The sequence below is a fragment of the Humulus lupulus genome, chromosome 8 (assembly GCF_963169125.1).
Source record: "Humulus lupulus chromosome 8, drHumLupu1.1, whole genome shotgun sequence".
Taxonomy (NCBI): Eukaryota; Viridiplantae; Streptophyta; class Magnoliopsida; order Rosales; family Cannabaceae; genus Humulus; species Humulus lupulus.
The window spans coordinates 46844792-46858857 of record NC_084800.1 but is presented as its reverse complement, the minus strand read 5'-3'; the positions used below and the strand labels follow the sequence as shown (position 1 = coordinate 46858857).

General features: G+C 39.3%; 1 protein-coding gene across 1 annotated transcript; it reads right to left on the bottom strand.

Annotated features, from left to right (window-relative positions):
- Positions 1–10635: 10635 nt before the first annotated feature.
- On the bottom strand, positions 10636–11811 carry LOC133795357 (uncharacterized mitochondrial protein AtMg00810-like). Its single transcript, XM_062232811.1, has one exon. The coding sequence runs from the start codon at positions 11809–11811 to the stop codon at positions 10636–10638; it is 1176 nt and encodes a 391-aa protein (XP_062088795.1).
- Between the last annotated feature and the right edge of the window lie 2255 nt (positions 11812–14066).

The window sequence follows — 14066 nt, the reverse complement described above, 5'->3', positions numbered from 1 at the left end:
TCATTTTTGTCATAAATTTTTTTCAGCATTGTCATAATATTAAGTAATAAGCAATTTATTATTAAAGATTTTTTTTTTGTGTGTGAGGAATAATTATCATTTTTAGTCGGTTATCATTTAAGAATTTCATATTCATGTTCAATTTATTATATAATATTCCAACTAGTATTTTTATTTTTTTAATTTAATATTTTTTTGTTTATTTATAATTTAGATATAAATTGACACACCAACCTTAAAATTAAATTAGTTCAAATTATGCTGAATTTAAGTTTAGAAGGATTCTATGATAGGGACCTCAAAAAGAGTCCACCGGTGGGGTTATTTTGTATTTCTAACCTGTGAATAGTTTTCGGCACAATTTTTTTTATAACCGTGTATATTGTAGTTATTTAGAGTATCCTACAAATTTTCATAAAATTCTGAATAATTTGCAGTGTCAAAAATTAGGTTCAAACATATTATTTTCCACGCGCATAAAAAAAATTAGTCATGCATGCAATAACCTATTTTTGAACTAGTTTTCAGCACTATAAATTATTTGAAATTTTCTGAAAATTTATAAAATACTTTAAATAATTACAATATACACGATCATAAAAAAAATTAAATAAAAAATTATTCACACCGTAGGACTCTTTTTAAAGACCCACCCTAAAAATTTCCTTAAGTTTATTTGGCAGCTCATCATCTGATTTTTTTAGATATAAATTATTTATCAGGAAAAAAAATGTAAAAGTCAAGTAAATTATTTATTATTTGGTGAGATAGTGATATTTCAAACTATGAACCGCATTGTCTTATAGCGACACCACAGCGAATAATACCACAATTTTTTTATTTTTTTTATTTTTGGTTATATAATCAAAGTACTACCACATCATTTTTTTTTAAATATATATAAGAATATTAAGGAAGAGTTTTGCGAGAAAAAATAGTCAGCATCCAATGTTTTCTTTTAATAGTCACCATCCATTGTTTATTTTAATAATTTAGTTTATTATCGTATATATTGACGAGTTTTTCACGTACATTATACATATCAGCGATTCGTTATTATAAGTAACTAGTAACCAATAATAAAATTAATAATAATAATCAATTTTTTTTAACAACGAATAATAATTAATATTTTTGTATGCTAGTTTATATAAATTTATTACCATGATCTAACTGAGGAAAAGTAAGGAAGAAAATAATATTTAATCTCAAAGACGTAAAGGTTTATTGTATGGAATGACTTGTGAGACGTGTCAATTGTATCATCCTCACATTAGATACTTTTACAAATTTTCCAAGCAATAATTATTGGATAAATTTAAATATGTGGGTCTTTTTATGTATCAATGTGTAGTGTTACGTATTTAAAGTGATTTGAAATCGGATTATTAGGTAATAAGTTATTATAAAATTTATTATGAAAAGACCGGATTAATATTTATAAATATCATCAAATTAGAAATATAAGATGATGTAATAATTATGGTTATTATATTCGAAAATGTCTCCATTTGATATATATTTAGTATGTTATAATGTTTTCTAACTAATCCTATCAAAATAAAATAAATTTTGAAAACTGACTAATAAGATCATATCAATCCAATTCCACCAATAAATCAAAGGTCAAGCTTCCGAGTTCATCTGTTAACAGGGGCGAAAATTTAAAAAATTAAAAATTAAAAGGGGCATAAATATTAAATTTTATTAAATTACAAAATTTTAAATGATATAAATATAAAAAAATGACTGAATTGCAAATATATATTATATTTTTTTCTTAAAAAAAATGGGGAAATTTCACTTTTTATCTCTAATAATACCTAATATTACCAAAAAATCCCAACATTAATAATATTTTCAAATTAATGCTAAGTTTTTCCCTCCTACCGAAAATACCCTTCCCATTCAATCTCAGCCTTCTCTCTCTCAGTCTCGGTTTCTCTCTCTTTCAGTCTCACAAAAATCCCCCAAAAACCATCGAACCCCCACCTCCGTCGAGCCGTCGAGCCGCCATCTCCGTCGAGCCGTCGAGCCCGCATCTCCGTCGAGCTCCCACCTTCTCCGTCGAGCCCCCACCTTCTCCCATTTCTCCGGCGATCTCGAGCCCACTGCAAACTCCCATTTTTCTGTCAAACCCGAGACCCACGGAGCATATTTCCTTCAAAGTTTAAAAAACTAAGGTAAAATCTTGAACCCAAGTCCATATTTGCTTTATATCGTTGTTGAATCTGTGATTTGTGGAATGGGTTGTCCGATTTTGTGGGAAATTTTTCTGGGTTTGAACCAGTGGCTCGATAGGTTCGATTATGGTTCGATAGTAGGCTCGATAAGGTAGTTTGAACAGTTCGATGATGGATCGATTATGGCTCGATATGAGCTCGACATGAGCTCGATAAGAGCTCGGTAGGATATGTTGTATTATATTACAAGGGCTCGATAGGTTCGATAATGGTTCGATATGAGACTAGACTGTAGCTCGATGGTTATTTATCTAGACAGACAGATTTTTCATAGCTCGATAGGTTCGATAATGGTTCGATATGAGACTAGACTGTAGCTCGATGGTTATTTATCTAGACAGACAGATTTTTCTTAGCTCGATAGGCTCGATGCTGGCTCGATAGGCTCGATAAATTTAGGTTGTTGATATTTCTCGATGGAACTCGATAGTTTTTCGATAGTGCTCGATAGGGTATGTTTCAGCTCGATGATAGCTCGATAGAGATCGATAGAGCTCGATGACAACTTATTTCAGTGTTTTTTTGAAATTTTTTTTATTCTGTTTTCTTACAAAAAAAATTTCATGTGTTGTTACAGATGCCTAAGTTGCTTGTTCCATTCAGTGATCACTTTCCTGGTCGAGTGACATATCGGGGTAGTAGTACTTTAAATCACATCAAGACCAGGTTTTTGGAGCTCGGGCTGCTTGAAAGGGCTAAGGAATCCCCTTTTAAGCAATTCTTTTTGGCTTCGGAGTTTAATTTCTCCGGAGTCTTGGTGCATCAACTGTTGCTGAGGAAAATCGCCAGCAACAACGAAGATGAGGTGCATTTTTTCTTGGGGTCGAAGTCTTGTAGATTCGGCATGGGAGAGTTTGCCCTGGTGACGGGGTTGGATTTTAGTGCCTTCCCGTCACCAGAAGAGTTGGAAGGGCGTAATCTCAGCGATCGGTTGATAAAGGAGTATTTCAACGATGCTGAGAAAGTAAAGCTGTCACAGGTGGACCATGCTTTCAAGACTTGTACGGTTGTGGAAGATGTGTACAAGCTTGGTCTATGTCTGTTTGTTGAGGGGGTTCTGAATGCCATTGAGGGAAAACTGCACATTTGGCGAGATATTCTAAAAATTGTTGAGAATGTAGAGTACTTCTTCAGCTATCCATGGGGGAAGTACTCTTATAGGAGGCTATTGCATTCTTGTAAGAAGGACATGGTGAAGCAAAATGCCAACTATGATGCCAAGAAGGATGCCAAGGTGCAGCAAGAGTCCAAATACAGTATGTATGGTTATGCCCCCGCCTTACAGTACTGGGCATATGAGGCTATCCAACAGCTTGCGGTGGAGCTTGTTGTGAGCTCGGGAAACATGTTCCCGAGGATGCTTAGCTGGTCGCATCGGAAGAACAAGGATTTCACCAAGTCCGTCATCGCACCGATATTATTGAAGAAGAATGTAAGTTATGTTGTTTTTTTTTATCTATATGCTTATATTTTATCATTATTTGAGTTAACCAAATGTTTTATGTTGTTTGCAGTTAATTGTTCTTCCGATGTTGAAGCCTCGGCCAGCAGAAAAAGACTATTACTTGTCTTTGACTGAGGGAGATCTTCCCCTTTATCCTGGGCTTGGCCAGGATCCCTCGGAGACTGATGAGGAGGAGGATGCGACTTTTGAGAAAATGGCAGAGAAAGTTTCTCAGGCTGCCGAGGCAGCCAAGATATTTATTGATGCTGCCCCGGGGGAGGAGGTTGCAGGTCCCACCCCTCCTATTCCCCCAGCCTCAGCCTCAGCCCCAGCCTCAACCTATGCCCCAACATCAGCCCCAGCCTCAGCCCCAGCATCAACCTGTGCCCCAACATCAGCCCCAGCCTCAGTGTCAGCCCCAACACCAACCCCACCACCAGCCTCAGCCTCAGCCCCTGAGCTGGCCGACTTGATTGAGCGGTTGGACAGAGTCGAGGGTCGACAGGAGACCCTCTTGAAGAACCAGTCAGTGATCTTGGACGTACTCAGTCAGATCCTGACATTTGTTAAGGAGAAACCGAGGGGGTCCAATGAAGATTCAGAGTCAGAGTCATTGGATCTTCCGCTAGACTATGTTGATGATCCAACGACGCCCCCTACCATCATTGTGACACCAGATGCTGAGACTCCGGGAGTCGTTATTGTCAACCCTGAGGATGTTGCTGGGGTTCAGTTTCAGAGGGCTAGACGCCAAAGACGCAAGCCAGATTGGTTTGAGGACTATACGGATCCCACGAGGAAAAGACCTCGCACTGCTGCAGCTGCACCAGCAGACGAGGCTACACAAGAGGCTACACATGTGCTGGACCCTCTCAAGAAGCCAGATCCCAAACAGTATAGGACAATGTGCAAGTGGCTTCTTGGAGACATGCCCAACAAGACCCCGCGGGATGTAAAGACTGGGAGTCACGGTCCAGCATGGTTTCTGACGTTGAAGACACCCCAGTCGTGGCTCAATGATGGGGTAAGCAATTTATACCTAATTATGGACTATTTTCAATTTTACATGTTTTATTTTTACTGACTCGATGTGAGCTCGATAGGAGTTCGATAGTAGTTCGACATGGATGTTAAAATAGGGGTTGTTCTTTACTATTTCAGAGTGGCTCGATGTGAGCTCGATGGAGCTCGATAGGTAGTTCGATAGGGATGTTAAAATAGATTGTTTTTTTACTGTTTTAGAGTGGCTCGATGTGAGCTCGATATTAGTTCGATAGGGATGTTAAAAGCTCGATGTGAGTTCGATATGAGTTCGATAGTGAAAATTCCCTTAACAAAGTGGCTCGATGTGAGCTCGATGGAGCTCGATAGGGAGTTCGATAGGGATGTTAAAATATGTTGTCTTTACTATTTCATGATGGCTCGATGTGCGCTCGATAGGTAGTTCGATAGGGATGTTAAAGTAGGTTATTTTTACTGTTTCATACTGGCTCGATGTGAGCTCGATAGGAGTTCGATAGTAGTTCGACATGGATGTTAAAATAGGGGTTGTTCTTTACTGTTTCAGAGTGGCTCGATGTGAGCTCGATGGAGCTCGATAGGTAGTTTGATAGGGATGTTAAAATAGATTGTTTTTTTTACTGTTTTAGAGTGGCTCGATGTGAGCTCGATATTAGTTCGATAGTAGTTCGATAGGGATGTTAAAAGCTCGATGTGAGTTCGATATGAGCTCGATGGAGCTCGATAGGGAGTTCGATAGGGATGTTAAAATAGGTTGTCTTTACTATTTCATGATGGCTCGATAGGTAGTTCGATAGGGATGTTAAAGTAGGTTATTTTTACTGTTTCAGACTGGCTCGATGTGAGCTCGATAGTAGTTCGATGGTAGTTCGATAGGGATGTTAAAGTAGTTTGTTTTTTTACTGTTTCATACTGGCTCGATATGAGCTCGATATGAGTTCGATGTGAGCTCGATGGAGCTCGACATCAGCATTTTATGATGGTTTTTGCTAATTTTTTTATCGTACTCTCTTTTGCAGCATATTGATGCGGCAGAACACATGCTTCGTATGCGTCGCAAGTATTTTCCCAATATATATCGACAGAATGCAGTTGTGATGAACAGTTATTTCTCACAAGTGATACCTGCCCGATATGATCAGTTCAAGAAAACAGCCGACAAAACAAAGTATTATTGGGATGCTGACATTATGTCCATGTTGACCGGCATCGAGCAGCAGTTTCTGGCATCTTGGGGAGGAGTTGAGGATGTATATTGGTGCCAGAACTATGGACAACAACATTGGTTTGCCATTGAGGCTTCCATTTCTAGTTGGACTCTGACTGTTTACGATTCAGACAACTCGGTGATTAGTGACGCAAAGCTTGAGGATATTATGAGTCCATGGTGCTTTATGCTACCTTCTCTGTTAATGCAGAGTAAACTGTTTACTGATAGCTTGATGTTGAAGATTCCATCAGCAGGAAATAGGCCGCATCAGTTCACATTGCGTCGCAAACAGAAACACGAGCTCCCTCAGTCAAAGAGAAGGTAACAAACATCATCTTCATACTAATTTTGTTTCTAACTAAATTTATAGTAATGTGCACTTAATATATTTTTTTTTTTTACAGTGGGGATTGTGGTGTGTATGCTATCAAGTATATTGAGCATCTAATGGTCGGTCTTCCATTGGAAGCTATCTGCGATGAAAATATGGAGGTGTTCAGGAACAAGTGGACCACAGACTTGTGGTATCAAAATTTGTTACCTTGATGATTGTATATATACAGGGTCTTTACATGTACAGTTTGTTGTTCACATTTTTTTATAATTTTCATGGGCTGTTATCGAGCTAATATCAAGCTATATCGAACTGTTATTGAATTATCAAAATTTGTTACCTTCATAAAAAGAGTTTATTAATACAACAAGTTCAAATGGGAAAAAAGAGTTTAAAGCCTAGCTTTGCCATAAACATAACTTTTCAGAAAAATCAAATAAAAAGAGTTTATTAATACAACAAGTTCAAATGGGAAAAAAAAGTTTAAAGCCTAGCTTTGCATGTAGCCCTGTTGTGGCCAAGACCACCACACATGCTACACTTGCGATGACTGGGAATGATTTCTCCATTCGATGGAGTGCGGTTTGTCTTCCTTCTTCCCACCTTATTCTTCTTCGGTCGACCAACTGGTTGTTTTTCAACGGGAACCCCAACTTGCATTTTCTCTATGTTCTCGGGAACTTCCCAATCATCCTCATTGCCAGTTGGGTAAATTGTTTCTTTGTAAGACTCCCTCCACATCTCAGTAGTGTAATATGGTGAACACAGTGAGTAAATGTTGACATTGCGCAACATGGCCGCAGCCACACCATGAACACAAGGGTAACCCATTATTTGAAACTGACCACAAGAGCATGATTTGGTCATCAAATTCACCTCACCATCACCTTCTGGGTCTACCACATGAAATTCAAACTGTCCAAGAGGATGGACTTTCAAGTACCTTGCATCATCCGCAATGCCTGAGACATCTTTCTCATATGTTGTTGCTAATTTCGATGTGCACTTCTCTACCTCCTCACGACGCGCGGCAAACCATGACTGAATTGTGAAACGAATGAATTCCACAAAAGTAGTGACTGGGAAGGTTCTTGCGTCTCTGGTTTTGTTGTTGAAACTTTCAGCGTAGTTGCTTGTCATTACATTGTATCGATTCCCAGGAAAGTATACACGAGTCCACTTATCGAAGCCAATACCCTCGAGATATTGAGCTATGGCCGGATCCATTTGCTTTATATTATTGAAGAACCTGTGAAATTTTGACTTCCGAAATGCATATGCCGCATTATACATCTCCTTGTGACAGTGATCGGTCTTGAACTTAGCGATTACATTCATACTTATGTGATGGTAGCATGCGCCGTGGTAGGCATCGGGGAAGACCAACTCAAGAGCATGAATAATGCTAGCATGCCTGTCTGAAACAAAAGACAGATTATCAACAACTCCAATGGCTTCCTTCAATTTCATCATGAAATACTTCCAAGAAGCATGATTCTCACTGTCAACAATCGCGAATGCAATTGGATAAATGTGGTTATTCGCATCCAATGCGACAGCACACAACATGTGGCCACCGTACCTTGACTTTAAGAAAGTGCCGTCCACACATATAACAGGACGACATGATGTAAATCCCCTTCTACAAACTCCGAGTGAGAAGAAACAGTAAAGAAAGCGACCGTCATCTGTGACAAAATCAGTAATTGTACCTGGATTCTTTTGCTGCAGCATGTACAGGTAAGAAGGTAACTTGGAGTACGATTCTTCAGGTGTCCCCCTAACATAACCGAGTGCCTTCTCTCTGCATCTCCAAGCCTTAATATAACTCATATCGATCCCAAAATTATTCTTCATATCCTCCTTTATGCTGTTTGGTGGATAGCTAGTGCCATCAGTAGCATATTTGTTCTTGATAAGGTGCCCAATGACAGAAGGTGCTGCTTGACGGTGGTCTTTTTGTCGCAATTCTAGTGAGCAAGTATGTACACTATTATAAACAGTGATCTCAAACATCTCTGATTGCGCTACTTTTTTCCCTCTTATTCTCCAACCACAATCAGGATCCTTGCAGGTGATATACAACACATCAGTACCAGACTTCTTAACCATAAACTCAAAATTATTCTTCATTGCAAAGAGAGCCGCTTTGGTTTTCAATTCCATCTTGTTCTCAAATGTCTTCCCAAGATGTAATTCCCCCAACGCTATACCGGATGAGGGTGATTCAGAACGACTACAAGCTATGATATCTTCTTTTGTAAACATGGGAGCACTCCATTTTCTGTGATCTTCTGTTGAACATATTGAAATGTTCCCTGTATAGTTATATTCTGTTCCACCATGACGACTAGAGCTGGTGCCAGGTGTTCGGCGTCCTTGACTTGGTGGGTTCGTCCGTGCAATATGACGTATTGGTTGTTCTTGTGCTTCTTCTACTTGCAAATGTTCAGCTAATAGATCATCATCCACCGAATTGTCTCCTAATTCCTCATTGTGTTCGGCTACCGGATCGTCATTCACATAGGGGTTGTACTCATACTGGTTGTCCCTCAGGTCACCAATAGGAAATCCTAAAGTACTGGCTGCTCCCTCAGGTCCGGGAGTGGAATATGGGTCTGCAATGACAATCTTTTTAACAGGAGTGACACACAAGGCCAACCTTTCTTTAGATGTTACTCCTATGAATGCACGGACACCAAGATCACTTTCAACATGAACGGGTGTAAACGGTTGGTCGCCACAAGTGTAAGGAACCTCCAATTTCAACTCATACATCTGTTTATCAACTTTAAGTTCCTTGTGCAATATGTCAAGAAGTTGCAAGTACGTTACAGTATCCTCCATCGGTATCACCGTGCATTGAGGGTCCTTGAAAATCCACTTATTCCCTTGTAATTCCCAAACACCATTGTAGGATACAAAAACGTAGACAATAGAGCCTGTGTTGGAAAAAAAAACATTAACATTGTCAGGAAAACTGTCATTTTTCCAGAAATGCAATAAAAAATAACATTATCGAGCTTTATCGAGCTATTATCGAGTTGGAATCGAGCTACCATTTCTCAAAACAGAACACAAACCTAACCAAACCCTCCATCGAACCCCTATCGAGCTATTATCGAGTTATCATCGAGCTACCATTTTTCAAAACAGAACATATACCTAACCAACCCTCCATCGAACCCATATCGAGCTATCATTTCTCAAAACCGACCATAAAACACAACCAAACCCTCAATCGAACCCTATCGAGCTCATATCGAGCTACTATCGAGCTCACATATTATAGATCCATTCGACCCCTTATCGAACCCTTATCGAGTTTCCATCGAGCACTAAACCGAACCTATCGAGCTATTATCGAGCTATTATCGAGCTAACATCGAGCTCTTACAAAGACCTTCTTCTACATACCATCGAACCGTTATCGAACCGTTATCGAGCTTCTATCGAGCAAAAAAATTGCAGAAAACCCAGAAAAACACAGATCGCGGAATCTCTAAAAAAATCCCGAAAAATACACCAATATAGGCTCAGATCTGTTCAAAATAGCCAAAAAAAATGTAAACAAATAATACCCAACACAAAATGTAAAATCTCATTACCCATGGTTTTTCTCCTCCAAAAACTCTCAAAATAGATGTTGCCTTTGATATTAACGAATTCACAGAAACAATGGAGATAACTAACAATGATTTTGACAAGAAAATTATACAAAATTGTAGGTTTTATGGAGATTTCGTGAGAATTAGAGAGAGAGAGGGAGGAGAGTGGAAGAGAAGGTTTTGTGAATTTTTGATATAATGGGAGGGGTATTTTGGGTATGGGAGGAAAGTTTAGCATTAATTTGAAAATATTATTAATGTTGGGATTTTTTGGTAATATTAGGTATTATTAGAGATAAAAAGTGAAATTTCCCAAAAAAATGAGGGTAAGCTCTAGTCAGGGTCCATCCATTGTTAAACTATAATCAAAATCAGAACAATTCAATAAAGAAATAAAAAACAAAAAATATATATGTATTATATTATTTACTTAAACTGGCTGTAAATAATAAATAATCACTTCAAGTTATTTACATAATTAAAAAATATAATTAGAATATTTTAAATTAACTAAATTATTTAACACGGAAAGAGAAAGAGAATGAAAAAATCTGTATTTATCGAATGAAAAAAGTCAATCCAAAAACTGAAAACATAAGCTATATAAATAGCTGAACAAGATAAGCAAAAACATAGATTAGTTAACTAGCCTAACTATATATAACAGATACAACTAAAGAATAAACTAACTAATCTGTTACAAGAGTGAAAACAGAATACAAGAAAATAAAATTGATAAAACTCTAAACTAAATACTTATAATTCTAATACCCCCTTCAAGATGGACGGTGTATGTCATGAACGGTCATCTTGCTGATGTGGGAATTGAGAGAGGAAGAGGAGAGAGCCTTAGTAAAAGCGTCTGCCAGTTGGAGGGAACTGCGAACAGGAATGAGGCGTATAGAACCAGCCTTGATCTTGTCCCGAATGAAGTGGCAGTCAAGCTCAATATGCTTGGTTCTCTCATGGAATGTAGGATTATTGGCTATGTGAACAACGGAAAGGTTATCACAATAAATAAAGGCAGGTATGGAGGAATGAATGTGGAGGTCAGCTAAGAGGTATTGCAGCCAGGTGAGTTCACTTGCGGTGGCAGCTAGAGCACGATATTCTGCTTCAGCAGAACTTTTGGAGATTGTAGGCTGCTTCTTAGTGCGCCAAGACACCAAACAATCGCCTAAAAACACGCAAAAACTTGTAGTGGAACGCCTGGTTAGAGGGCAAGCAACCCAGTCTGAGTTGAGAAGGCTCGGAGGTGAAGAGAAGAAGTAGGGGAATAGAGTAAGCCTTGTCCAGGGCTGCCTTTCAGAAATCGTAACAAGTGGTGGACTGCTTGTAGATGAGTGGTACGAGGAGCAAACATGAAACTGGCTTAATGTATGAACCGAATAGGTGATATCTGGTCTAGACAGTGTCAAGTATAGCAAACGTCCAATGAGTCGTCGATACTGAGAGGGATCTGCTAAAGGTTCTCCTTGTACATTGTCGAGCTTCAGTTTAGGATCCATAGGTGTTTTAGTAGGTTTGCTGCCCAGATACCCTGTATCTTCAAGTAGAGTGATGGTGTACTGTCTTTGGGAGAGGAAAAGACCATGTTTGGAGCGAGCAATTTCAAAACCAAGGAAGTACTTGAGTGTACCGAGAGCCTTAAGTTTGAAATGAGCATGAAGTGAGTCCTGAAGTTGATGGAGTATCTTGAGATTTGGTTCGGCTATGATGATGTCGTCTACATAGACAAGAAGAGCGATGAACTTGTGATCTTGTCCCCGTGTGAAGAGTGTATAATCTGCTTGTGATTGTTTAAAGCCATCGGAGAGTAGAGCATCTGATAGTTTCTTGTACCATTGTCTAGATGATTGTTTGAGACCATAGATTGACTTGTTGAGTTTGCAAACTAGAGGTGGACCTGCACAAGGAAAGTGAGAAACAGTAAGGCCGTTGGGAAGGGACATATATATCTCTTCATTTAAATCAGCATTAAGGAAGGCGTTGTTAATATCAATTTGAAGAGTATGCCACTGTTTTACTGTAATGCCCCGAATTTCCTAATAAGGATTAAGACCTTGATTAGGAGGCCGGGAGGGCCATAATTGATTTAATATATTATAAATTGAATATATGCATGTTAATGTGAATTATATTATTATATGATGGTAAATGCATGCATAAGAGTGCATTTATAATTATAAGGTCATTTTGGTAATCTGGCCATTGGGTGCATATTGTAATTTGTGAATGAGATTTCGTTATCATGGAGATATATTCGAGCTATTCGGCATGAGACGGTCATATATAATGGATTAACGATTTTGTCATAAAGGGGTCAATTTTGGGGTAATAGAAATGTTTATTTGGTGATAGATTGGGAATATTTGAGATCAGGGTGAAATTCTGGAAGTTTTGACTATAATGTCCCCGGGGGTGTTTTCGGGACCCCGAGCACTAGGTTTTATTTGAGGTTACTTAAGCTTGAAGTAGCTTGTCAGATAAGAACATACGTTAGAAAACCTCTCGTTCTCTCTCTCGACGGTCCGTTATACCGTTTGAGCATTTTTGAGGAAATCTTGAGTTCTAGGAGTCGGAATCAAGCGAGGGTTGAGGCATAGCGATCCTAGGAAAGATTAGAAGCTTCTTAATCGAAGGATTTGACGGAAAACAACACAATCAAAGGTAATCTAAGTTTGAAGTTTTAAGTTTTTAAAGTTTCTAAGCTTAGAATTTGACTTTGTTAATTGTTGAGTTTTTGGTTGGTTTGAACCTTGGGTTTTGAGGGTTTTGGAGTATTGGGAAGCTTGGGAACTTTGATTTGATGATTGAGAAATGTTTGGGTATGTTTCTGGAGGATTTGGAGTGCTTAAAACACGTTTGGGAATGGCCCAGGGTTGGGGGTCGCGGCCCTAGTTCGAAGAAGCAGGTGTCAGGAAATTGGCCTTGCTGGGCGCCGCGGCCCTTGATGGAGGGCGCCGCGGCCCTAGCCTCAGAGAACCCTGGGGGCCGCGACCCAAGGTGCTAGGGCCGCAGCCCTTGCCCTGTTTTCACCCCGTTTGCTCGTTTTGACCCCGGGAACTTAGCTATAGGCCTCGGGAGTGTTCCTACTACTTGGATTAGTTTGGATTGATCTCTTGGAGGCTAGATATTAGTTTGAGAACCTTGTATTATCATGTTATTGATGGTGTTCCATATTTGGTTATGATTAGGTGGCCGCTAAGGGCTTAAAGGTTTATTGTTCTCAAGGGTCGTTCTTATTTTGGTTCTAGCTCGAATCTGAGGTAAGAAAACTGCACCCCATATGTGACATGCATGGTTATGATTGATGCATGTTGGATGTTTAAATGTAAACATTGATAGCATAATGAATGCTTGGCAATCTTGCCCATTTGCATATGATTACTACTGAGGCATGCTGGATGATTAAGTGTGATGCACGAGAAACATGTGATTAGGGCATGCCATGATTGATGAATATGAGATTGGTCAGAGCTTGAGTCTCTGTGTTTGTGCATGATCATAATTATGCTAGCAACTGTTTAGTAAGCATGTTGAATGCCCTATTCTTGGATAATTGGCATATGATACACATTGATAGCATTGCTTACCTGTGCATGGTACTAACTAATTAGTCAGATTTGGCAAAGGTGTTAGTATCAACTGTGAAGTTGTGACTCATTAGTCAGGTTCGGCGGTGGTACTGGGCACTGGTCACACAGGGCTGACTCATTAGTCAGAATTGGCAAAGGTGTTAGTATCAACTGTGAGGCTGTGACTTATTAGTCAGGTTCGGCAGTGGTACTGGGCACTGGTCACATTGTGCTAACTCACTAGTCAGGACAACCTTAGTGTGTTTAGTGCAAGCTATGTCGATTAGACCTAATCGACCTTCTGCATTGAATGACTCAAAGAGCATTAATGCAGGACCGACCTCAAGTTCAATGAATATAAACAAGCGTTTATCTAGCCAAAGGCTAGTCACTTAGAGTCAGGGCCAGCGAGCCCCGTGACTGTTAGGTCACATGGCTATGGGTACCGGACCCTTAGTGACATGCTTGTCAGTCACTCATTTGATAAGAGCCATTGCAGGAAAGCCTAGGTAACGGTGTCGTTACACGGCTATGGTCACTGGGCCCCTAGTGACTTAGTTGTCAGTCACTCAGTATGGTTTACCAGAACCTCAAGTGATATTCACTCATCTAATCAGAGCTATGAGCTC

What these genes read in the sequence shown, in the direction of transcription:
- LOC133795357 (XM_062232811.1), bottom strand. Translation starts at nt 11,811, where the DNA reads ATGTCCCTTCCCAACGGCCTTACTGTTTCTCACTTTCCTTGTGCAGGT.